At 41.4% G+C, this 24,289-nt stretch overlaps 2 protein-coding genes across 6 annotated transcripts in view; one reads left to right on the top strand and one right to left on the bottom strand.

Moving 5' to 3' along the window:
* Positions 1–3,027: 3,027 nt before the first annotated feature.
* LOC108424125 (uncharacterized protein C4orf45) lies at positions 3,028–14,456 on the bottom strand. Its single transcript, XM_017691939.2, has 5 exons — positions 14,309–14,456; positions 9,209–9,438; positions 7,902–7,960; positions 6,213–6,333; positions 3,028–3,134 (listed from the first exon to the last, which is right to left on the bottom strand). Exons 1-5 carry the CDS (start codon positions 14,454–14,456, stop codon positions 3,051–3,053), a joined length of 642 nt encoding a protein of 213 aa, XP_017547428.1. The 3' UTR covers positions 3,028–3,050.
* A 3,503-nt stretch (positions 14,457–17,959) lies between these two features.
* The window catches only part of rapgef2 (Rap guanine nucleotide exchange factor (GEF) 2), a 154,883-nt gene continuing 148,553 nt past the window's right edge, over positions 17,960–24,289 (top strand). For 3 of the 5 annotated variants that reach the window (XM_037540379.1, XM_037540380.1, XM_017692042.2), the window contains exon 1: positions 18,591–18,659. In XM_037540379.1, coding sequence (XP_037396276.1) covers positions 18,591–18,659 — 69 coding nt within the window. Of the gene's footprint in view, positions 18,660–24,289 lie in introns of all 5 variants that reach the window. The other 2 variants (XM_017692038.2, XM_017692041.2) reach the window with 1 other exon arrangement.

Genomic DNA, 24,289 nt, shown 5'->3' on the forward strand with positions numbered 1-24,289 from the left:
AGGGGGCTAAGAAAGTATCAGAGAAACAGATGGACTACAGTAACTGTAGAACTACAAAGTGCACCTATATAGTAAATGGAGCTGATAAAATGGACAGTGAGTGTAGAAACAAGGAGGCATACTTATTGAAGCATGTATATATATATATATGAGTGTGTGTGTGTGTGTGTGTGTAAAAACATACATATGTATGCAAAAGTTTGGGCACTACTAGTCAAAAGTTTTGTTGATTGTCTAAGTGATGGACAATTACTGTTTATTTACAGAATTTAAAATGTTGAGGAAAGCAATAAAACTAAATGCTGCTTGTGTGAAATTTATTGTACATTGTAATGTGATTAATTTACATGCATGTTTAAATACACAAAGTGGATAATGATGAGGATAATGATACACACTACACTAATAATCGTCTTTATGCAAGAATTTTAACTTCACTTTTATTTGCCTCTCTCAGATGATTAAACAGTATCTTGTAGTGACACACAACTAGCACAGCATGCTCAAACACACAAGCTTAAGTTCTATTCTTTCTTGTCCTCTGGGCAGTCAATACAATCCTTATTTAAACTAAACGTATTCATTCAGTTACATTTCAGCATAAAGTAATTTAGTTTCCGTTTTATTATAAAAGTCTCACGAGGGGAACATATTGATTGAGTTTCTAGATGTTTTTCAGAAGCCACTCTCCTGCCGTCTTTTGAGTGAGGCTGTAATAGGGATTTAATTGGATTTAGATTGATAGACATTTCCATGTGGATATGTTATCTGGTATGTTCATTAAATGGCTTTTTTGTTTATTTTCATGTTCTCATCAAGTCAACTTTTCATTTTTAAATTACAAATTGGCTGGTGAGAAAACATCACAGTCACTCTAGTCCATACACTTAACTGTACAGAGTTGGGAAAAGAGTGAAGTAATGAGAGTAAATACAGTAGTACGCCAAAGTTCAAACACTCTGAGGAATAAAAATAAAGTATAAGGTATAAAATGTGCTATAACGTTTGCACATGTCATATTTAGGCCCAATCTCATTTCTTATTTTTACCGCTATCTCTAGTTTTTAAGTGTCATCTTGCCCCTTGGAACTGAATTACAAGACATAGTAGCTGAAATCTTCCCCTACAAAATGAGATCCTCAAATAAAAAAGAACATTACTACATTATCAGGCTACTAGCTCTGCCCTGTAGGCGACCCTGCCAGTCTGCAGTGACAGCAGAGGAGGGTAAAGTTCAGCTCCTCACTGCTGGGCTTTAGTTACATTTAGGGCATCATATGTCTTCAAAGAGGGGGATGTAGCAGTTCCTGAAGAGCAGTTGCCTCAGGCATCAGTACTGCTGCACAATTTAAGGTGAAATGGGAAATTTAACTAACTACCTACCGAGACATCAGCACACTATGAGGAAAAGGACCATAATACACTGAAATGACATTAAACTAAGAGAATACAGTGGTTATCATACATTTCTAACTGAGAACTCACATTTGTGGGTTTCTTTGGTCTGTTGTGCAGCCACTTTGCCATTTTAACATTTTTGTTCCTTATTTTTTCTCATAACACTCTGTTCAGAGTGTGTCTCTGAAAAGCCTCCTTTGGGAGAGCCATGTAGTCACTTCTCCCTACCCCTCTATCTCAACATAAATCAGGACACTCTACCCTACATGAACATTTAAAACAGAGGGGTAAGAGCTAAGTAGTAGGGGTGAGGAGTAATTGGGATTGAGCCTTTATTTAGCCTTTATATACCTTTAACAAACATGCCATCTTTCATAAACAGCCCGAAAACGGCTAGCTGTTGACTCTTGAAAATGGGATATCTGATAAATGTTCCTCCTACAATCTCTAAAGCAGTAATTGATAGTGTACTGGACAGGAAGATAATGATAAATATGTGGTGGGATGGGGTCATCTGGGTCAACGCAGGATATTGAAAATGGCCAGAGACGCTTGGTTTCCTGGTAATTATTAGCGCTATGTGGCCACTGATGTGGGCTGAAGACCCCATTTAGGCCCAGGCCTCAGCAGAAGGATCATTACGCCGCAGCTACTATCATCTGTCTGAATCTGCTCTGGCACTCACTGAGAGATCAGGCGTCAGGTCTCGTCTGCTGCTATCAGTCATGATTCAACCCCCTGATGGAATCTTTACACCCACAGCTAGACAATGACATCACTAGCAGCTAACTCCTGAAGTAGCTTCAACTTTTATAGATTTTTGAACTGTTTGTTGATCTGAGCATTTGGGCTTCATTCATATATGCAAATACAGTATATTCATATGTATAAGTACAGGAACATTAGAAGCGATAGGTTAATATATATCGAAAGTGTTGCTTGTCCATTGTTTCCTCTGAAATGAAGGGTATTACTAAGAAGTTTGTCTCCCTTTGCTACAGTTACAACCTCTACTCTTCTTTGAAGGCTTTTCGTTAGATGTTGGAACATTGCTGTGAGGATTTGATTGCATTCAGCCACAAGAGCATTGGTGAGGTCAGGTGCTCATGTTGGTAGATCAGATCTGGATCAGTCCAACTCATCCCAAAAGTATCAGATGAAGCTCCATCACTCAAGAGAACGCAGTTCCACAGCTCCACAGCCCCACAGCCCAGTAATGGGGGGGCTGTATACCCTTTAAACAATGCTAAAGCACTGGACATGATGAACTTGGGCTCCATATGGCTTCTACAGAGTAGAGCCTGAATGATATATTTACATTTATGTCATTTAGCATTTATCCAGAACAATTTATAATTTACACAGGCAAGCAAGGATAGTGTTAGGAGTCTTGCCCAAGGACTCTTATTGGTATATTGTAGGGTGCTTGCCCAGGTGTGGATACTTATGGAGGTCTATTATGGTTGGTTTACTCACAGTTTCCTGTATAAAGCAGAAGCACACTGAAATGGATGAGCACTCTATGAATAAAAATGTGATTTAATACAAACTGTGATACAGTGTTACACAAATCTAGATCACTGTACAAAATTGATAGGAGTCGAACACAATTTGGAGGTAAAGTAACAGATCTTTTTATTATAGTCAAATGATTATCCACTGACTCTTCTTATTGCTGGGAAAGTGACGGCACTCAGATGAGTTTCCCCATCCTTTTCCCTCTGAGCCATACGTCTCTGTCATGGGGAGAAGACAAGCATTAGACATCAACGCGTAACACTGCTTCTTCAAAACTCCTCCTTCAAGTTCTTTCTACAATTTAAACATGACCAATTCCACCCACTAGCTAGGTCTCCCTATAACGCAATACTACCAAGCTGGGAGGGTGAAGGCTTCCATTGAGACACGTGAAGCACCGTCCCACTGCCACTAGCACAATGTCATTAGACAGCTCAACAAGCTTGGGGAAAGTGCCAAGTCTGTTAGGTCCGGTTTGAAGCCCAATTTAACATCTCTGTCATGATTTCACTTCCCAGGAACCCTCGGCCAGAGTTAGCAAGTTAGTATGTTTTCATTGAAATGCAAGACAGTGAATTTTACTGTAACATGTGTCACTATTTTCATTAACGTGTGTGCTAGTTATGTTTCAATGGTTTACAATTATATTTAAGTTTACATAAGTCAGGAACATACATGAACTTTGTTGCCAAAAGTCCTCACCCATCCAAATAATTGAATTCAGGTGTTCCAATCACTTCCATGGCCACAAGTGTATAAACCCAAGCCCCTAGGCCTGCAGACTGCTTCTACAGACATTAGTGAAAGAATTGGTCGCTCTCAGGAGCTCAGTGAATTCCAGCATGATACCGTGATTGGATGCCACCTGTGCAACAAGTCCAGTCGTAAAATTTCCTCATTACTAAATATTCCACAGTCAACTGTCAGTGGCATTATAACAAAGTGGACTGGAAATGACAGCAACTGGAAGTGGTAGAACACGTAAAATGACGGGGTCAGCGGATGCTGAGGCGTGTAGTGTGCAGAGGTCGGCAACTTTCTGCTGGACTGAGAACAGGCCACCAACCAAAAACATCCAGACAACATGCTGAGGCGTATAATGCGCAGAGGTCGGCAACTTTCTGCAGAGTCCATCACTACAGACCTCTAAACTTCATGTACCCTATGGATTAAGAATGGTATCTCACCTGTCTACCTATGCCTTTTGAGGTTCTTCCCAAAGTTGGGAATGATGCCAATGATATGTATGATAACACTACAAATACCATGACCAGAAACTACATGAAGTAAGACCAGGACAAGGATGTGAGATTGGGCACCACATCGGCAGAGGGAGGGCCATCCTTCCCACCCAGTGGGAAGACAGTAAACTACCAACTAGTAAACTACAGATGACCAAGGCATCACAGTCTCTCGCCAGTACACCAAAGAAAATGCTAGGTTGTTTTTTCTACCTAAATATTATTCATTAAACTTTATTGCATAGTTTAGCTACTGGGTGTTTGCTGTTGTGCTGTTTTCACCTTGTTGGATATTGTTTGGGTACTTTAGCCACTGGCTTAGTATCTGTATCACAGGAATTCAGCCAATTAATCATTTTTCCTGCTCAGAGCACATGAGAAAGTATATTACAGGGATCTTTAATTAAAATTCGGTGAGGTCCAATCTGAGAAAATTTCCTCAAGCAAAGGTCCGGAACATCATAATGTCTAATTTGCATTATGATTCAGTGTCATATACTGTTTACCGAAGTAGCCTAGTAGGTATATCCACATCTTATACAATCAACAACTGAATGTCAAATCAAATAAAGTCCAATTCAGTGATATTTCAACACTTATTTTCAGTTTTCTCTTTTTAGAGCGTGTCATGTAAAATAATCTGGATCACTTTCTTCTCCAACTGCTGTTTCTCGCCTCATCCATCCCCTGTGTGTGCTTCACTCTCGAGTCTCAGGGCTCATCACAATGCACTGATCTGATTGGCTGAGTAGCATCATGTGATATTTACAACGCACGCGATTGGTCTGTGAGTGTCCTGGAGCGCTAAAGCTCCCGAAAAGACTAGAAAAGCTAAGCCGATTAAAACAGGACCACCTAGTCGAAATTAAACTATTCTCCATAGTTTATCGGTTATAGGCCCAAGTCCATATAGGACAGCATCTGGGTCCACACTCAGACCGCTGTCCGCCTATTAGTGACATCTGGAATATTAGAACAAAATGGTTAAACTGAGTTTTATCAAGTTAGAGCTACAAGTACAAATTCCTACAAATATAGAAGTTTAACTTTGTCTTCTTACATAAAAATGGTCATTTATTTCAAGCAAAATCCACTTTGACCCTAACTTTGTGTGTAGCATTTGGGACAGAATTAGCCTTAGCTCACTAGCCAATATAGACATGTTTGTTTACACTGTCTCAAAAGAGAATTACTGGTGGGCGTAGCTCATTATGATATTTGTCATAATATACAGCTGAATATTGGGAAACATTTAACTTTAGATGAAAAATAAATTCCTTATGTTATCCAGCCAATTGAGTTCCACAGCTAAACTCTCAGCTAACTGAAACAACTTGACTTTACATCACAAAAATTACTCTTTGTCCTGCTAGAAAAATCAGCATAGACCAGCAGGTCACCAACAAAACCAGCCTATGTTGTGTTTTGGATGCTGCCTACCAGTATGACCATGCTGGGTGACCACCTGAACAGGAGGATACCAGCATAAACCAGCTTAGACCAGCATGAAATGAATTCTGGCCTGTGATGGGTTTTTCAGCAAGGACTGCTTCACACTTAATGCACCACATTCTGACACATTTTCTGAGTACATATGCTAGCATACTGATCAAGTGTTATATAATAATGTGTGTTATATAATAATGTGCACAATGTGTGTTTGTCGCATGGCTGGTTTGCCAAAACTTTTGCTGTTTTACTCATTATACATTTTGGGTTATGTAACTCTTTTCATTCTTCAGAACTGAACTTCTTACAATGAATGTGTGTGTTAATCTCCTCTTTTCTCCTAAGGGGAAGCGTGGGGGGTTATTATAGGGAAAAAAAAATCAGAAATCAGAGAGCCTTCATTAATACAATATTGAGATCCAAGATTTATTTCTTTGATGCAATCTTAAGACTTTTTTTTTCATGGGATATTAGCCTCATAGCATGTGTGCAAAACTATAGCAAACAAACTTTGAACATCAAACGTGTCTAATGGACCACATTTGGGGCAAGGAGAAAATTGTGAAAATATGATTATTGGCTGAGGCTTTCATGATAATATCTGACCTTGCTCAGTAGGAAGGTTTTGTTGTTGTCCTGGCAGTAGTTATCATAGATGTTCTGGTTCCACGCGAGCCTCCCGCGGGTCCCTGCCTGCTGCCTGTCCAAAAAGCATGGCGGCGCTTGCCTGTTTGTATGGAAGAGGTGAATTATTAATCAAGAGGACCGTGAGCCTACAGCGTCATCTGCACAGACATCTGTACAGGGACTTTATCTAATGAGGACACCCAGATATATTCATGATGCCTCTCAGAGCATGGTTACAGTTTCTGGTCCAGAGTAAGTCAAATATAGAGAGAGAGAGAGAGAGAGAGAGAGAGAGAGAGAGAGAGAGAGAGAGAGAGAGAGGGGAGTAAGTGAAATAAGGGGAGAGAGAGAGAAGAGTAAGTGAAATAAGGAGAGAGAGAGAGAAGAGTAAGTGAAATAAGGGGAAGAGAGAGAGAGAGAGAGAGAGAGAGAGAGAGAGAGAGAGACAGGGGAGTAAGTGAAATAAGGGGAAGAGAGAGAGAGAGAGAGAGAGAGAGAGATAGAGGGGAGTAAGTGAAATAAGGGGAAGAGAGAGAGAGAGAGAGAGAGAGAGAGAGAGGGGAGTAAGTGAAATAAGGGGAAGAGAGAGAGAGAGAGAGAGAGAGAGAGAGGGGAGTAAGTGAAATAAGGGGAAGAGAGAGAGAGAGAGAGAGAGAGAGAGAGGGGAGTAAGTGAAATAAGGGGAGAGAGAGAGAAGAGTAAGTGAAATAAGGGGAAGAGAGAGAGAGAGAAAGAGAAAGAGAGAGAGAGAGGGGAGAAAGTGAAATAAGGAGAGAGAGAGAGAAGAGTAAGTGAAATAAGGGGAAGAGAGAGAGAGAGAGAGAGAGAGAGAGGAGTAAGTGAAATAAGGGGAAGAGAGAGAGAGAGAGAGAGAGAGGGGGGGGAGTAAGTGAAATAAGGGGAAGAGAGAGAGAGAGAGAGAGAGAGAGAGAGGGGAGTAAGTGAAATAAGGGGAAGAGAGAGAGAGAGAGAGAGAGAGAGAGGGGAGTAAGTGAAATAAGGGGAAGAGAGAGAGAGAGAGAGAGAGGGGGGAGTAAGTGAAATAAGGGGAAGAGAGAGAGAGAGAGAGAGAGAGAGAGAGAGAGAGAGAGAGAGAGAGAGGGGAGTAAGTGAAATAAGGGGAAGAGAGAGAGAAGAGTAAGTGAAATAAGGGGAAGAGAGAGAGAGAGAGAGAGAGAGAGAGGAGTAAGTGAAATAAGGGGAAGAGAGAGAGAGAGAGAGAGAGAGAGGGGAGTAAGTGAAATAAGGGGAAGAGAGAGAGAGAGAGAGAGAGAGAGGGGGGGAGTAAGTGAAATAAGGGGAAGAGAGAGAGAGAGAGAGAGAGAGAGAGAGAGAGGGGAGTAAGTGAAATAAGGGGAAGAGAGAGAGAGAGAGAGAGAGAGAGAGAGGGGAGTAAGTGAAATAAGGGGAAGAGAGAGAGAGAGAGAGAGGGGGGGGAGTAAGTGAAATAAGGGGAAGAGAGAGAGAGAGAGAGAGAGAGAGAGAGAGAGAGAGAGAGAGAGAGGAGTAAGTGAAATAAGGGGAAGAGAGAGAGAGAGAGAGAGAGAGAGAGAGAGAGAGAGAGAGAGAGAGAGAGAGAGAGAGAACATTTTTACTCTGAGATTCTATACGAATATGAATCCAAGAAAACTGCATCCTTTCCATGAGGTTTCGAGTTCTGTGGCTTACCATGGGTTTTGGTATCTGTGAGTTACCCTGTGTTCTAAGGCTGAGCGAATTTCAGCAAGCTGATGAGGAAAGAAAACAATATATTCACAAAAAGAATGAATGTGGAATTAAACAGTGAATTAAATCATGCTGATTATGCTCAAAGTTGAGACACTATGTCCAAAAGTTTGTAGACACTTGTTGATCCAGTGTTTCTTCTGAAATGAATGGTATTAATAGGGAATTTAACCCCCTTTGCTATAGTAATGGCCTCTATTTCTCTGGGAAGGCTTTACCTTAGATTGCTGTGAGGATTTGATTGCATGGATCACTGTCCCTTCTGCTCTGATTCACAAATTTAGAAAGGCTGTCTGGATACTTTTGGACATATAGTGTAAATATACAACACTAAAAAGAACAAAGTGCTCAGAAAGTATTCAGAAAGAGAAAGACTGCGGAACAGAAAATGAAAATGTGAGATATTTTGCAGCACCACTGGAGTAATAGACCTATAATAACACTTTTCATTTCAATTAAATATCATATTGAGCCATAAATGACTCCAGGCCTGATGGATTGCAGTACAGTCTGGTCACTTTCCTGCTCAGTACACCTACTACACCTGGCATGTTTAAATGGATGATCTATGTGGTTCCAGTTAATATACACAACTTAATTAACAAATGAAGGTCAATATAAATGTTTGTATATATTATGTAGCCATATTCAATATATAGATACCAGATCAGATACACAGAAGTATTCTTTGTTTTAAAAAAATGGGACAGGTAAAATATTGATTCCTGTGATCTGTCGTATGTCTTACTTTGGGCATATTATGACAGGAATTCATTGGATAAAAAAATTGTTGAAGGTAAATGAGGAAGAGGATGACCAGCAACAAGATGGATAGACACAATCAGAGAAATCTCACCCAAACCATTTACAAGCCTGAAGACCCAAACAGAAACACCTAGTTGTCCTTAATGTGTTCATTAAGGATATATATATATATATAGACATAGTTTTTTTTATTCATTATATAATGTAAGTCAATGGAACCAGACATCCTTCCAAGTAATTTTGGGTTGTTTCTTTTGATCCATCCACCATGAAATTTACACACAATTTAAAGGACAACAGCTTTTTTCAAATTATATCCAAAACTGAAAAATGCCAAAACTGGAGATACAAGGTTTTGTTCCGAGAACAATGATACATATATATATATACATTTATTTGTGTGTGTGTGTGTGTGAAATGAATTAAGAGCAGTACCAACATGCTGTGCTTTTATCAAATAGTGAGCTGTACCAGGTTTCACAAACCTTGATCTGCTTGTTGCTGAGCAGAGTGGTGCTGTTCAGTGCGCTGCCGTAATGCACAGCCCACCCCACTCCTCCAGCGTAGCACTGCTTGGGCAGGGGTGCGGGCATGTGTGGTGCAGCTCGATACAGGTAGGTTAAATCACCCGTAGCTTCGGGAGATAAAGGGCCCACTCCAATGCTGCGGGTGAAATCACTCAGCCTTGCCCGGTAATCCCCAATGCCATCTGGTCCTTAAAGGGGGCAGCAAAGGGGAGATGTCCTTTAAGGCAAGCTTATAGACAAAGCTGTCTGCAGCAAGATCAGCTGTGGGTTTGGTAACACAGTAGCTGTAGCCAGTAGCCATAACATTTCCACCTGTTCTGGAGGAGATCCCTCCTTTTTTGCATTGTGCATGTTTTTCTTCAGTATTATTTCAATTGTAATGTGTATCATTTATAAAATTCAACTGGATTTTTGCTTTTTGTAGCTGAGCATGCAGGTCAACACTGATAAAAGGGTTTGATTTTTTGTATATCAGTTCTCCATTTTATCTTGGCACTTTTAAATGGCATGGAGAGGGGTGAGTAGTTTTCACAGCAGGGGGTTCTCACCCCTCCCTTTTCGCCACTCATTGCTTGCTAGCAGCTCAAAACAGAGATACAATATATATACAATAGATCTTCTCGTGTTTTCAGATATTCACTGTATAATCCCTGCCATTTTGAGGACCGAATCAGGGAGTGACTGCGAAAGCGAGATGCCTTTCATTTTCTGTGCTTTGTTATGATTCACCGTAAGACGCGACAGAAGCCGAGAATGACGAGAGACACACAGGCGCCAGGCTTGGAGCTCCTGCACTGTATAGAATAGGGTTTCTCTCTGCTGTTCACACCTCGTTCAGTTCAAGAAGGGATTAATTAGCTAATAATATCAGTTATTTTAACCAGACAAACTGCAGTTATGCAGTACAGGGGTTGCAGGACTGGAGCTGGGAACTCTGAACGTCTTCTATTTAACGTTTATGTTCCAGAAACAGAGAGTAAAGCTGTGCCGGCTGTTTGCAGCTCCATTAGGGGGACGACTGTTTATCTCTCAGCTGTTAACTTTGGCTTAAGTTGAGAGACTCTCCAGAGTAGGGAGAGGGATTGTGTATGAGATAAATATAATGTTATATATCTCAGGAAAAAAACATATTTGGTATTTATCCCGTTATTTTTCCTTCAGTTAAAGTGAGATCAGGATTTCAGGTGGGAAACCGTATAAGGATCACAGCCTATTTATTCAACTTTGTCAAGGTAGCGATTTTTTTGTAATGTAATTTCCGGTCTGCTGGCAGAACGGCCACTAGGGGGCCTCTGTAAGAAGCTAAATGAAGCATTAATGTGTCTGACAACTGGCCCACAAACTGCTAAATTTGTCCTTGCTTAATGCAAGCCAAGCTGAACCAGGCCCAGTGGCTACACCAGTACTAGAGAGATAACATTGTACAAAAATCCGTGTAAAGGAACCCACCAGTTATTTTATAGCATTAGTCAGTAATTTGTTGACCATGGCCAGCAGAAAACACCAACATTAAAATAGACACAAATGAAAATAAATCCAGTTGTGATTTTTTGGGTCAGTGCTGGCTTACCCTAGCAAACCTCTCCCTGAAGCAGATCTGCACTCACAGTATGGGCTGGTTTCCCAGACAAGGCTAAAGCCTAGTCCTGGACTACACGGGACTTGCCGTGTAGATTCTTTCTACAGAAAGGAAAATATTCAAGGCTGTCTGGGAAACTGACCCTAAAAAGTTTTTAGACACCTGCCTATCTTTGCTGCAGTAACAGCCTCTACCCTTCTGGAAACGCTTTACACTAGATGTTGGAACATTGCTGTGAGCGTTTGATTGCATTCAGCCCCAAGAACATTAGTGAGGTGAGGTACTGATGTTAGATGGTCAGTTCTGGATCACTCCAACTCATCCTAAAAATATTGGATGGAGCTCCATCACTTCAGAGATTGCAATTTTACTGCTCCACAGCCCAATGCTGGGGGCTTTATGCCCCTCTAGTCCATGCTTATCATTAGGCAAGTGTGACTGCTGCAGAGTGTCAGATTCTATTGGTCACTGCTTCCAGAATTTTTCAAAATGTCCTGCAAAGTTAAATGGTTGGCATGTAAACACAGTCATTCAGAGAGGTTTGGCATAAAATGCTCCGCTCTACAAAAATTTGTGTCAGAATCGTTCACAGTGGTGGTGATAGGAACCAGACGTCTGAAGAGTTTAATGCCTCAAAAAACTACATGGAGATATTGCTTCACGATAGTTTTGGTCTAAAACTACTTTGAAATATATACATGGCAGAGGCACTCGGAGACAAAACAGTACCCAATGAAAATATACTTTTAATGATGTACCATTGTTTTACCAGTATTAACATTACATATAAAACTCAGAAGATATAGTAGGTTCACTGGTCGTTGTGAATACTGCACAATATGTTCACTGTATGGGTGGTATACATATTTTAGCCCCTGGTCCTTTTTATTTATTTATTTATTTGTTCATTTATTTAGGTTCCTAACATGTAAAGAGATCCAAATCTGCTGTTTCTCTACAATGAACCATTTCACATCAAACCACTCTGAACAGCACTGTTTACATCTTAATGGTTAAAAAAAGGTGAATTTACCTTTAAAGTACCTGAACACAGTAAATTAGGAGCACTATATGTAGGTATGGGCCATTGGGGCCTCTGTCTACCAAGACCTCAGACCACCAGGCTCAGGGTGGCCCAAATACATGGAACCGCAGATGTAAACATCAGATAAACAAGGAGCCCTTAAATGTGTACAAATTACTAAATAAACATATAAAGGAATGTCATTTATTCTCTGCTCCCTCTAGATTTATATTATTACAGACAAATGGTTTCTATTTACTCTCATAAACTATTTTATTAAAGTACTTTATTAAAGAAGCCATAAAGTTTAGTTTAGTTTAGTTTAGTTATGGCATAAACACTCAAAGAACCCTGTACAAGATTAAAGGGTTCTTTCCAGATAGATGGTTCTATCTAGAAGCTTTTAGAAAAGAGTACTGCATAGCACCAAAATGGGTTCTGCTATTGTTACCATTTTGAGCCTGTAACAACAGAAGAACCCCTTTTGGTGCTATATAGAACCCTTTTCAAAAAGATTCTACAGAGAACCCTTTACAACACATCGCCTCATCAATCCGAAGAACATTTTGACGCTGCAAAGAACCCTTAATCATGTGTATAGACACAAAAGGACATGGCATAATAATAAGACTATTTTAGTTGATTCTGTAACGTGGAGCGATGAGGCGGATGCATATGCAGAGATAAGCGAGTTTTATTTCGGGCAAATCCAGGGTCGTAGTCATAACAGGTTCATACAGCCAACACGGAGAGATTGCGGGACAGACATGATGAACAGAACACAGGATACAATCAAAGACTAGAAAGTCAAACATCAAACAAACAAAACATCCAGCGAACAAAGACCAACACACAAGGGGCAAACACAGGGCTTAAATACAAAACAAGGATAACGAGGGACAGGCGGAAAACAGGTGGCAATAATCAGGGGTGGAGTCAGACAACAAGGGGGCAGGACTTAGACTCAAAACAAAGAAGCACGTGGATAATAAAAAGTAAACAAAAAGCACATGGAGGAGAGGGAGGAGCCAATTGGGACAGATTCGCACAGCAAAAATTGTCCAGCATTGCTCAAAATACTGTTTAATCTCACTTTTGTTTCTGTGTTACTGTTGTGGTGTGGGGCCTCCAGATTCTCACCCCTAGGGGCCTCGCAAGACCATAATATATCCTTGGCTGTCTAAATACTTTTGGACAAACAGTGTATCATCCAACACCTGTGTGAATTGATCTGAACTTAAATCAGATGTGCTGCTTCATCAAGAATCTTTAGTAAAGGCTATGATTCTTTATAGGACCATGAGTTCTATATAGAACCATCTGCATGCTTGAATAGTTCTTTGCATGGTGAAATGGTTCTTGGTGTATTTTATTGGAAAGCACTTTGGTTTCAAATGTGCTATTTAAATAAAACTGGCTTACTTACTCGAGACAGATGGAGAATGTGCTTCTATATGGTTCTCTGTAACACCAAAAAAGGGTTTTTCTATTGTTGCAAACTTGACAACGTAACAATTGCAGAACCTTTTTGGTGCTACATAGAACCATAAACCACACATTGTCCATCAATCTGAATAACCATTTTACCATGCAAAGAACCGTTTATGCATGCACATTGATCTACAGAGAACTCCTGCCTCAGGAACAATTGGCTCTTGAAGAATCATCTTTTTCAGTGTGTGTGTGTGTGTGTGTGTGTGTGTGTGTGTGTGTGTGTGTGTATTGCTGATGTCGGACCAAACCCCGTTTCCCCAGAATGGAAACTTTACAGGAGAAGGAAAAAACATTAATTACTTTTAATGTACGGCAATGGAACCAGACATATTTCCAAGTACATTCAGGCTGTTTCTTTTGACCCAATCACCATGAATTTTACCCACAATGTAAAGGAGAACAGGCACTTTTAAATTATGTCAAAAACTGAAAATGACAAAAATGGAGATACAAGGTTTGTTCCAACAAGAGCGATATATATATATATATATATATACATATTCCTGCTGTTGGAACAAAACCTCCAAAATGGTAACTTTACAGAAGAAGGAAAAAACCTACTGTACTTCTAGTGCAAGTCAATGGAACCAGAGTTTTTTAAAAGCAATTTCCAAGTCATTTCATTTGGCCCAATTGTCATGAAATTTACACACAATGTAAAGAGTAACAGGCATTTTCAAATTATGTTAAAAACTGAAGAAATGGAGATACGAGGTTTTGTTCTGACAGCAATGATACATATATATGTCAGTCTGTTAGTGACAGTATTCATTGATTTCTAATTATAATTTCTTGTTTGGTGTCCAGATGTGGACAGTTAATGTGGACAGTTAATTTGAGGCCAAATACTTACAATCATATAATAAACGCATTATTAGTGTTATGTAATGTTTTATAAGCCATAACCTTCTGCCTGTTAATGGCCTCATTCTAAGTCACTGATGACAAAACTTCGTGTTACCTGTGAAAAGGATTCTTTGTCCAGACGCTCGCGCTGCTGCCCAGTTTTCTCGAGCAGGTGCCGAGCCTGAGCGACCCCCCCTCAGTGACAGCCCCCTTGTCGCTGCCCCCTTCACTGACCCCCGCTCCTCCTCCGCTCCCTCCCGCATTGCGCCTCTTAATGGCTCTCTTGCAGAGCGCATGCGGCGGCGTTACTCTCGGTTACCATGGCGGGCCTTGTTGCCATGGCAGCAGTGTTTACTGTCAACAGATCGGGATCACCGGCTTATTTAAACCGCTGATTCAGAATGACATTAAAAATGAACGAGAGCCCAAAGCAGCGCGGACAGCACGAGCTGAAACAAACCTGACAACAAAACTGGCGTCTACAGCGGTTTAGCTCCGTGTGGGAATCCGGGTCTAAATTCTGAAGAGTTTTGATAAATGAGCGATTTAAAAGCTGCTGCAGTCTGTTAGGGACAGAATTCACTCACCATGACTGGCTGGTTCAGTTATTAATCATCATCAATTCAGTTATTAACCATCATCAATTCAGTTATTAACCATCATCAATTCAGTTATAAACCATCATCAATTCAGTTATTAACCATCGTCAATTCAGTTATTAATCATCATCATTTCAGTTATTAACCATCATCATTTCAGTTATTAACCATCATCAATTCAGTTATTAACCATCATCAATTCAGTTATTAATCATCATCAATTCAGTTATTAACCATCATCAATTCAGTTATAAACCATCATCAATTCAGTTATTAACCATCGTCAATTCAGTTATTAATCATCATCATTTCAGTTATTAACCATCATCATTTCAGTTATTAACCATCATCAATTCAGTTATTAACCATCATCAATTCAGTTATTAATCATCATCAATTCAGTTATTAACCATCATCATCAATTCAGTTATTAATCATCATCAATTCAGTTATTAACCATCATCATCATTTCAGTTATTAATCATCATCATCAATTCAATACACCCATATACAGTATAAAGAGAAATAGAGAGAGTAGCTCAGCTTGGCAGCTACGCAATGTCTGTCAAAGTTCAGAAGAGGGCAGTGACGGCCTTTTTAGCAGCTCATGGGAAAAACAGAAGGGAAGTCTGCCGAGCGCCTCTGGCGCCTCCAAAGGCACAAGAGGCTGCGGAACCTGCTCTGACTCACCTGCAGGCAAAGATATCAGCAGCAGCAGCAGCAGCGCAGGAGCTCCTGCTGGGTTATGATCCATAAAACACAGCAGGAAAGCCTGATCTACATCACAGTCTGCTATCCCACCTACACTGTACAGCACGAAGCAGGTGAGTCAGAGACCACCCTTTACTCTAATTTCCAGTCAAAATAGCCACTAATTTAAAAAGTAGAACTCATATATTTATCAGAAAACAGCACAGATGCCTCCAACACTAAGTATAACATCAAATCTATCAGCATTTATTTTGTCCACTCTTCACTTTTGTGTAACTCTTCTATCTTAAAAAGTCTTAGAAGCGATGAGTTACAGCTGTGTCCTTCCAGCGAAAGGTGTTCCCAAGCTGTTGCAGCTGTCAAGAAGCTGTTACTAAGAAAGGGAAATGGAAGAAAACAGGAGAAAATGTGGGGCAGTCACGGGCAGGAGGTTCGGGAACTGGCCCTGTGACTTGTTCGATCCCCAGAGCCGACAGTATGTGACTGTACACGACAATACAACTGCTCCCTGGGCGCAGCAAATAGGGCTGCCCACCGCTCCGGGCAAGTGTGCTCACTGCCCCCTAGTGTGTGTGTGTGCTCACTAGTGTGTATGTGGTGTTTCACTTGATGGGTGGGTTAAATGCGGAGGTGAAATTTCCGCGTTGGGGGACTAATAAGGGTCTCTTAAAATCTTAAAATGTGCACTTGAACACAGAAAGTGGATGTCTGAGATGTGGAGTGAGGGTTTATGGACTGAGTCTAAGTTTGATATTTTTGGAAATAACAAAAGACACCAAAGCAATAAAAGACTTATCAAGTCATGTCTGTAACCATTAATCGAGCATGTTGGAGGATCAGAGCAGGCAGATATTTCTGGATCTGGATTTTGTGATTTTGGTTTTTGATTGAAGGCATCAGGCCAATCCCCTCTTTTTACCCCTACCCCTTGTGTTTGAGTGTCACCCTTGGAATTGAGTTACATGGGGTAGTCCTTGAAATCTTGTCCTACGAAATGGGACCGTTTAATAATAATAATAATACTAAAAATAATAATAATAATAAAAAAAACATTGCTTCATTAACAGCTACTAGCTCTGCTGTGTAGGTGACCCAGTGATAGCAGAGGAGGGTAAAGTTCAGCTCCTCACCGCTGGACTTTAGTTACATTTAGGGAATCATATACTTTCACAGAGTCGGTATAAGACAATTATTCATTATTGCCCACCACTAATTGGTGATACGAAGCTGAAGTCACCATTTGCCAACTTCTTCAGGCATCAGAACCGCTGGACTATTTAAGGTGGAATGGGAAAGTTAGCTAGCTAGCTACAGAGACATTAGCATGCCATTAGCAATTTTTATGCTTGTTATGTAGAAAATGGCCATAATGCATTAAAACGACATTAAACTAAGATAATACAATGATTATCATTATTTTTTTTAACAGAGAAAATACTTAACGTTACATTTGCTGGGTTCTTTTCTCTTCTCGTTTTTCTTTTTTTCTCTGTGTCTCTGAAAAACCTCCGCTTGGAGGGCCACGTAGCTCTAGCACTTCACCCTGAACCTAGATGTGAACGTGCAAAACAGAGGGGTAAGGGCTCAGTGGTAGGGGCAGGTGGTGAAATGGGATTGGATCATCATGAACGCTCAACTAAAAATTTGAATACCCTCTGAAAAAACATTGGAGGAAATTGGGAAGAAATTAATTCTACGGCAAGATAAACTACCGCTGGTATTTTCAGAGCAATGGACTGATCACCCCAGAGTCCAGACCTCAACATCACTGAATGTGTTTGGGATTATCTGGATTGTGTGAAAATGCACCAACTTCTAAGACTGAACTTTGGAGGTGTGGAAAAATATCCCTGCAGATTTCTTTGTAAACCTGAAAGCAAGTCTCCGAGTAGCTGCAACAAAGACAAAAGGTGGCTAAATGCTGAAAAAGTCTATATTATATTTAGTTGTTGAGGCTTCTGGGTAATTTTATGTTAAATATATGTTATTTTCTGCTTTTGTCTTGGTGCTGAGAAGACAAATAACTTGTGCTTAATATCTATTTAACCGGAAATTAAACAAGGGTGGTCTGATTATTGTAAACCATAATTAAACATGAAGTCAGCTGAAAACCTTGTAGTTCTGTTTACACTCAGTGGATGGCGACAGACCTCGGCGTTTCCCTTGCATTGTTCTGAATGCGTTATATTTTCCCCACCCGTATTCCGACAACACCCCACCTCCTATGCTACGATTGGCTAATATTATTCCTAGGCTTGGCTAGTACAGAGCCACCTCTGTACAACATACGGCTCTGGGCTAGTAGTTCATATTCACCAGAAGCCCGCCCCGCCAACCAATCGTAGCGCAGGACGCCGGAGCCTACTAGCCAATCCTGGTGTGGGTGGGCGGGATTTTTCCCTAAAACGCGTGGGAATAAAAATGAACGCTGGCTATCGTGGCTTGAATGGACTCGCCCATGTACGCGCTCCTGAGGCGGTCACCATGGTGGTGGGATACAACAGTCGAGACGGCATTCAGTTTATCTCTTTTTCGGGCAGAATTAACAATCTATTCGTCAATGACGGTTTTTAAGCCTCATTTGGTTTACGAAGAGGAGGGAATGAACGGTTAAAACTGTTAAGACGGTTAAGCTTGAGCCTTTTTGAAATGGAAACCCCCCTGAAATGGAAGAGCTAAGCGGCGCGAGGCTACGGTGGAGTGCTAAAAATGCTAAAAATGCTCTTTTTTCCCTCCTACGTCTGCAGCAACGGAAAAACTGAGGGTGGCCCTGTCAGCACCTTTCAGCGGCTAAATTAAAGTGTGCAGAGGCTTTCAGAGGGCCTGTCTGTTGGAGCTCATTCCCGAAGACGAGCTCTAGAGTCGCGGCCGGGGAAGCGGAGTAAAGCCCGGGGCTCGGGCCGTGGCCTTGGGGAGAGAGAGGGAGTCTGCACGGCCGCTGGGGAGACGGCACCTTCTTCTGTTGTTGTTGTTGCTGGAGCTTCTGGAGCTGTCGAGCTTTGCAAAGGGACGGAGAGAGAAGTTCCTGACTGGACCCGGCTGCCTGCTGGTTTTGTTGAGCTGCAGAAAACAAACAAAACAAAAACAATGGCTTCGTACGTGGATAACAGCTTTCGGCAGGCGGTCATGGTGAATCCGGCTGAAAGGACGCAACAGGTCAGCCCTGTTAACCTTTTTAACCAGGTGTTATGTCATGTGCAGGTTGTTGTGTCTTGAAAGGCTTGAAAACGACCACATTTCCACGAAGCTGAAGTCAGCTCCTTATTGGAATTTTCCCGTTCCACCTTAAATGGTGCAGCAGTTACGCAATTTAAGGTAGAATGGGAAAATTCGAACACTGTACACTGGCATGTTTTTTTTCTTGCTAAGCTAGCTAATTGGCTCAAGTGTCTACTGGAAAAGGGGCTGCAGTGTAACCCATTCCCGTTAACTCCTATCACCAGAGATCATCTTATACACCACTGATAAGAGCTCTCTCTCCTTCTCTGCTGCTCGGCCCGCATATTTTCCAGGCCAGGTCTCTTCAAAACACTTCCAGTGAGATTAGGAACTGTGGGTTGAAGGAGCCAGATCCAGTAGTGCCCACATGCTTTCTGATCAGAAGGGTTCTGCACGGTCCCACCCGTAAAAACAGCAATGCACCCAAAATTTAGGGCACATCACGATTTCCCATCAGTGAATGAAGTGCACTCACATCTTCTGCATCTTCTCCAGCATCTCTGCATCCTCTACAGCCTTTGTCAAGAGCATCAGCTGTAGCCTCATTACTGTTTTTTTCACATACACACTTAAAAAAGATGGTTCTTTAGGGATACAGGAACCATGCGTACCGTATAGAACCGTTTGTGTGCTCAAGTGGCTCTTTGCATGGTTCCTCAGATTGATGGAGAACGTGTCTTATATTGAACATATTTTGGAAATAGTTCTGTATAGCACCAAAAAGGGTTCTATTGTTACAAGCTTGACGTCATAACGACAGCAGCATGCTGACCATTCTCTATATGCATCACATTCTAAAGAACAGTTTCACCATGTAAATAACCATTTAAGCATGACATGGTTCTGAAACGAACCATTGCCTTTACTAAAGAACCCTTAAAGAGCTATCTTTTCAACGTGTGTAGTAACAGCTTTAAATCGATGTTTCTGCCTTTTTTTGCAGCATAATTGTCTCCACTTTCATTGACTGTGATGGTTTGGTGGTTCACCGATCTGGACAACAATAGGCTGTCCCAATCAATACCAATTAAATGCTGTAGCAGACAGTTGTGGCGAAAGAGCGTAGGCTACTACGGGCCGCTTCGGTGGTCAGAGAAGCAGGACGAGACCATGCTTTTATTACTCTGAATGAATATGAATAAAGAAGACCTTCTTTTATTTCGTCAGCTAAATGTCAGTACTCTTCACAGCACTCTGTTTGCGTGCTGTCTCAGCACATAACCTTGGCAGGTCAAAGGCAACGGACGCTAAACTCAAGAGATTTTAACAGTCAGTGTGTCTTAAGAGGCCTTTTCGCATGCCGAGGGGTGGCCTGGCCGTCTCTCAGACGGTCTGTCGAGCAAGTCGCTTCTGTGTTTGAACGTGAGGGGTTTCTCTAGACTAGAGGTCTTCAAATCCTGGACCTTGAAATTAGACTACCGTGTTGGATTTTGCAGTTTAGATGTGACTACCAGTCAGTTACATTAACGGTTCAGATAACTACCAGAGAATACAAGATCACGGACTAGAAACAAAGAAGCTTGGAGATACAAAGCCCTAGAAAAAGCAAAATGAGAACTGCTTCGTCCATAGGCTTATCTTTACCTGGCTTTAAGAAGCACCAGACGGCAGAAGTAGCTGATGGTCAGTGTGGTATTCATTAGTGATTGCAATAGCGGGACTGAAAATTCAATGCAGCTGCATTTCCCAGTGATTACGTGATATCCTGCGTCTGCTCCCACTGACTGATGGAGCCTTTAAATCAGTCACACTGCTGCACTCAGGCTTGGCCACCGTTCAACAGTCTCACTATTTAACAAGGGACAGCTCAAGGGCTCAATATTAAATGTTGGTTTCATTTTCCAGCATCATAGAGATTCGTGTGGAAGGTGCTGTTTAGATGCATGATGTAATCAGTCAGGTAACAAGGCCTTAGGTGAGCTGAGGTTACTCTGTGGAAGTCGCTCATCTAAAGCCTGACGTAGGTTAAACTAATGGAGCTGGCAGTCTCCTTATGGTGTGGCTGCACAGACTCTTTGGCCAGCATTAACACGCTGGTGGCCGGCATGGATTTGGCGGTCTTAAAGAGGCTAATCTTGCAGTAGTAGCAATCTAGATGGAAGGTGCTTTGGGGAGTGGTGGGTGCTAAAGTGAGGAGCTTTTCAGCTTGCAGTTTTGGAGGGTAGAAGGTAGAGCTGGGTGATGTGGCAAAGCTTAAAATCACTGTACTCTTTTAGCAGTACACAATATATTATGTTAATTTCTATTTGGAATAGACAAAGTAGTCTGAAAAATACTGTCAAAAACTGTGATATTCAAATATTTCACACATTGTGCTGCACTAAGTCCAATTTAATAGGACTAATGGACTCTCTTTAGTCAGAGATGCAGATAGGAAGCATTTTTAAACATAGATCATATCCACGATTTGTTGAGAAAGCGTATTGTGAAATATTGTGATATATTGTTATGTACTTTCTCACAATAATGATAAATACTGTCATACTGCCTAGTTCTATTAGAAGGGAATGCAGAGATTGGAGAGGTGGCATCTTCGCCATTTGTGAGCTTTCCCTCCACTTCCTTTTTGGAGGTGAAACAAAAATATCACCAAAAATCTTTTATGCTTGGCTAAGGTGGAAAAGTTGTTTCATTGATGGAGGAGACATGCAAAAGAATGGTTATGGAAACAGATTTTACGAATAAGTGATGATGTAATGGAACGAACTTTGGCCCCTTGGAGCTGTTTGCTGTGGTGATGTTCTCAGGGGATCAGTGGGAGACGACGAAGGTGACCGTGACTTCAGCCCTCATTAAATGGGGCACTGCCCACTCTGCCTGGTGTCTCTGAGTCCTTAGGACTACAGCCATGTACGGCTGACAGAGGGCTGTCAAAACTGCTCTGCTGGGAGATAATAAAGGTTAAGGTCCTTCCATTGCGTGTGCCAGACAAGGCGGGTGAGACACTTGTTTCGTGCCCTATGTATTCAGGAATTGGTACAGAACCACAGTTGATGGAAACACTGATTGACTTGCTTTTTCTCTTACTGACCTTTTTGAAGATTTGCTTAAAATTTGTGAATCATTTGATCTGCAGTTCAAGTAATAGGCAAAGCATATCATAGTAGTAATTGGGCTTGAGTTAGATATGAGGGGCTACCACCCCCCTTTATTGTATGGGATTTACACTACCACGTTGCTTTGGATGTATTGGGAGTACCAGTAATTTATAATCATGTAAAAATGAATAAAATGATGGAACTCGGTCTTTCCTCTGCTGCATCTAGAGCTACAGTGACCATTGTATCTTCTGTATAAACAAATACTTAGTCTAATTACAGTATACTTTGGAGATGCTTTATGCTGTATAGTTACATTTTCAAAACCAGCCCCTTTGTCTGTCCCAAGAGGTTTTAATCCTCCGTACCCAATTAACTTTTTCCACAATTGGACCACTGGGCGAGGCTCCTGTTAACTCTAGTGGCACCAACAAATATATTTAAGGTGGGTTAAAAGTCCAGAAGCTGCTCCTCCGAGACTGATGTCGTCTTTCCTGTCTTGAGCAGGATGGGGAAATGCAGAGGAGAGGCCTGAATGCACTCAGAGGAAAACAACAACATTTTATTTTAGGAAAGCCGTCTCCTGACCCTGTTCCCTCTTTTGTTGGCCACAGATCGTCCTTCTTTCCACAGTCATTGAGCTGCAGGTGTTTTATGGCCTGCAGACCATTTAGCATCAGCGCGCTGTGCTAATTGTCCCATTGCGCACATTTTTATCTCTGTCAACAAAGCAACAGCACTGCTGTGCTATCAGTTGTTAAATGCAGCTGAACCCGTGGAATATCCGCAGGCCATCATCTGGTGGCTTTCATTTTCTAAACACGCCGCTTTTCGGAGGCACTGTGAAATTTGTACCATTTCCAGCAAAGAAAAACTGCTTTCTACTGTGCGGAGTGATTTGCAGGCGTTTGCTTATTACTCAGGGACCCTTTGTGTTTGTCTGAGCCAGAGCGTCTGTCCGTAGCCCTCAAGCTTGCACTCAGCCTGCCAGCGTAAGTGGAGTCACATGTTATTTTTGTGTTAAACGTGGAGTCGGTGTCCTCAAATAAGTTTTACACGCATGCATACATAAACACTGCTTTCAGTCATGCCTGTCTCTGCTTTATACACAATGGATAACTTCCCAGGGGTGTTAATGACTTGGGCTTTCCTTTAGGGCTGGGAATCACTAGAGGCTAAATGATGCAATATTATAATATTTAAGCTGCAATATGATCCTATTGCTGGACTTATCTTGCTTTTTTTCTTGTATATTTCTTTTTCCTCCACAGTCCTCATGTGGCTTTATGTACCAAAACTGGTCATATGTCATTTTTACATTAGAATTAAACTCAGAATTAAACAGGCTGTTTTTCTTGCTGTGGCTGTAAGACTGAAATATGTAAATGAGCTCATTGCTGGGCTGATTGACTGACTACCCTGCATTATGCCTCATTCAGGAAGCAGTCCAGGCTAAAATGCTGCTTGTAACTTAATCATGAATGGACAGGGCTAAACAGCTGTGAATTGCCTGAAATGCCTTGGTTGACCTCACAAGAGTGAACAGTTTTTGCCAGTTAGTTTGCATTTATGGACTGCATGGCCTGGGAAGTGATTGGTATGTTTTGATACAGTGTTCATGTACTAAATACTACTGCATACATAAAAAAGGTAAAGTGGAGTTTTACATGACATGAGGCCTTTAATGATTTGTGTTTGTTTGACAAAATATGTCCATCTGAATACCTGTGGCTGGTTACTGCGCCTTCTAGACACTCAACATTGACATCTGATATGTTAACAGAAATTTCTGGAATTTGATAAGCAGCACTTTTTTAACTCTGAAAGCTTGATTTTTGCTGCAATAGGTCTATTCTTGTTTGGAATGCATTATATTACAGCCTTATGCAACAGAGGAGGTCTCTTGCAGAGGCTAGGACTGCGGTAATGAATGTGCAGTAGCCTTTATAAACAGACTTCATAAACAAACTCACTGAGTCATCGTCCGTGTTGCTGCCTGTCCATGTGATTTTTGAATTGCACCATTCTGCTCAGACACGGACACTTAAAGAGCCCATATCACGGAAGGCTGAAGTTCCCCTTAGTTTATTTTTTTTCTTTTTATAATTAAGATTAAGAGACCCTTATTAGTCCCACAGCGGGGAAATTTCACCTCCGCATTTAACCCATCCATGAAGTGAAACCCCAGTGAGCACACACACACTAGGGGGCACTTGCCCGGAGCGGTGGGCAGCCCAATCCGCAGCGCCCGGGGAGCAGTTGGGGGTTAGGTGTCTTACTCAAGGGCACCTCAGTCATGTGCTGTCGGCTCTGGGGATCGAACCGGCGACCTTCCGGTCACAAGGCTGGTTCCCTAACCTCCAGCCCATGACTGCCCTATGATGAGTTTAACGTAATATATAAACATTCAAAATGTACCATTGACTCTGCGTATGGTCCATATATGAAAAATAAACGGCTTAAACAGACGACTTTATATTCATTCTTATTATAATGTCACAAACGTCAAATCATTTGATTCACTCACGT

The sequence above is a fragment of the Pygocentrus nattereri genome, chromosome 8 (assembly GCF_015220715.1).
Source record: "Pygocentrus nattereri isolate fPygNat1 chromosome 8, fPygNat1.pri, whole genome shotgun sequence".
Lineage (NCBI taxonomy): Eukaryota > Metazoa > Chordata > Actinopteri > Characiformes > Serrasalmidae > Pygocentrus > Pygocentrus nattereri.

Coding starts and splice junctions, on each gene's coding strand:
- LOC108424125 (XM_017691939.2), bottom strand. CDS start 14,456: ATGCGGGAGGGAGCGGAGGAGGAGCGGGGGTCAGTGAAGGGGGCAGCG. Junction 6,334..7,901: donor CACAGATACCAAAACCCATG/GTAAGCCACAGA, acceptor CCATACAAACAG/GCAAGCGCCGCCATGCTTTT. Junction 3,135..6,212: donor AAACCTTCCTACTGAGCAAG/GTCAGATATTAT, acceptor TCCCCATGACAG/AGACGTATGGCTCAGAGGGA.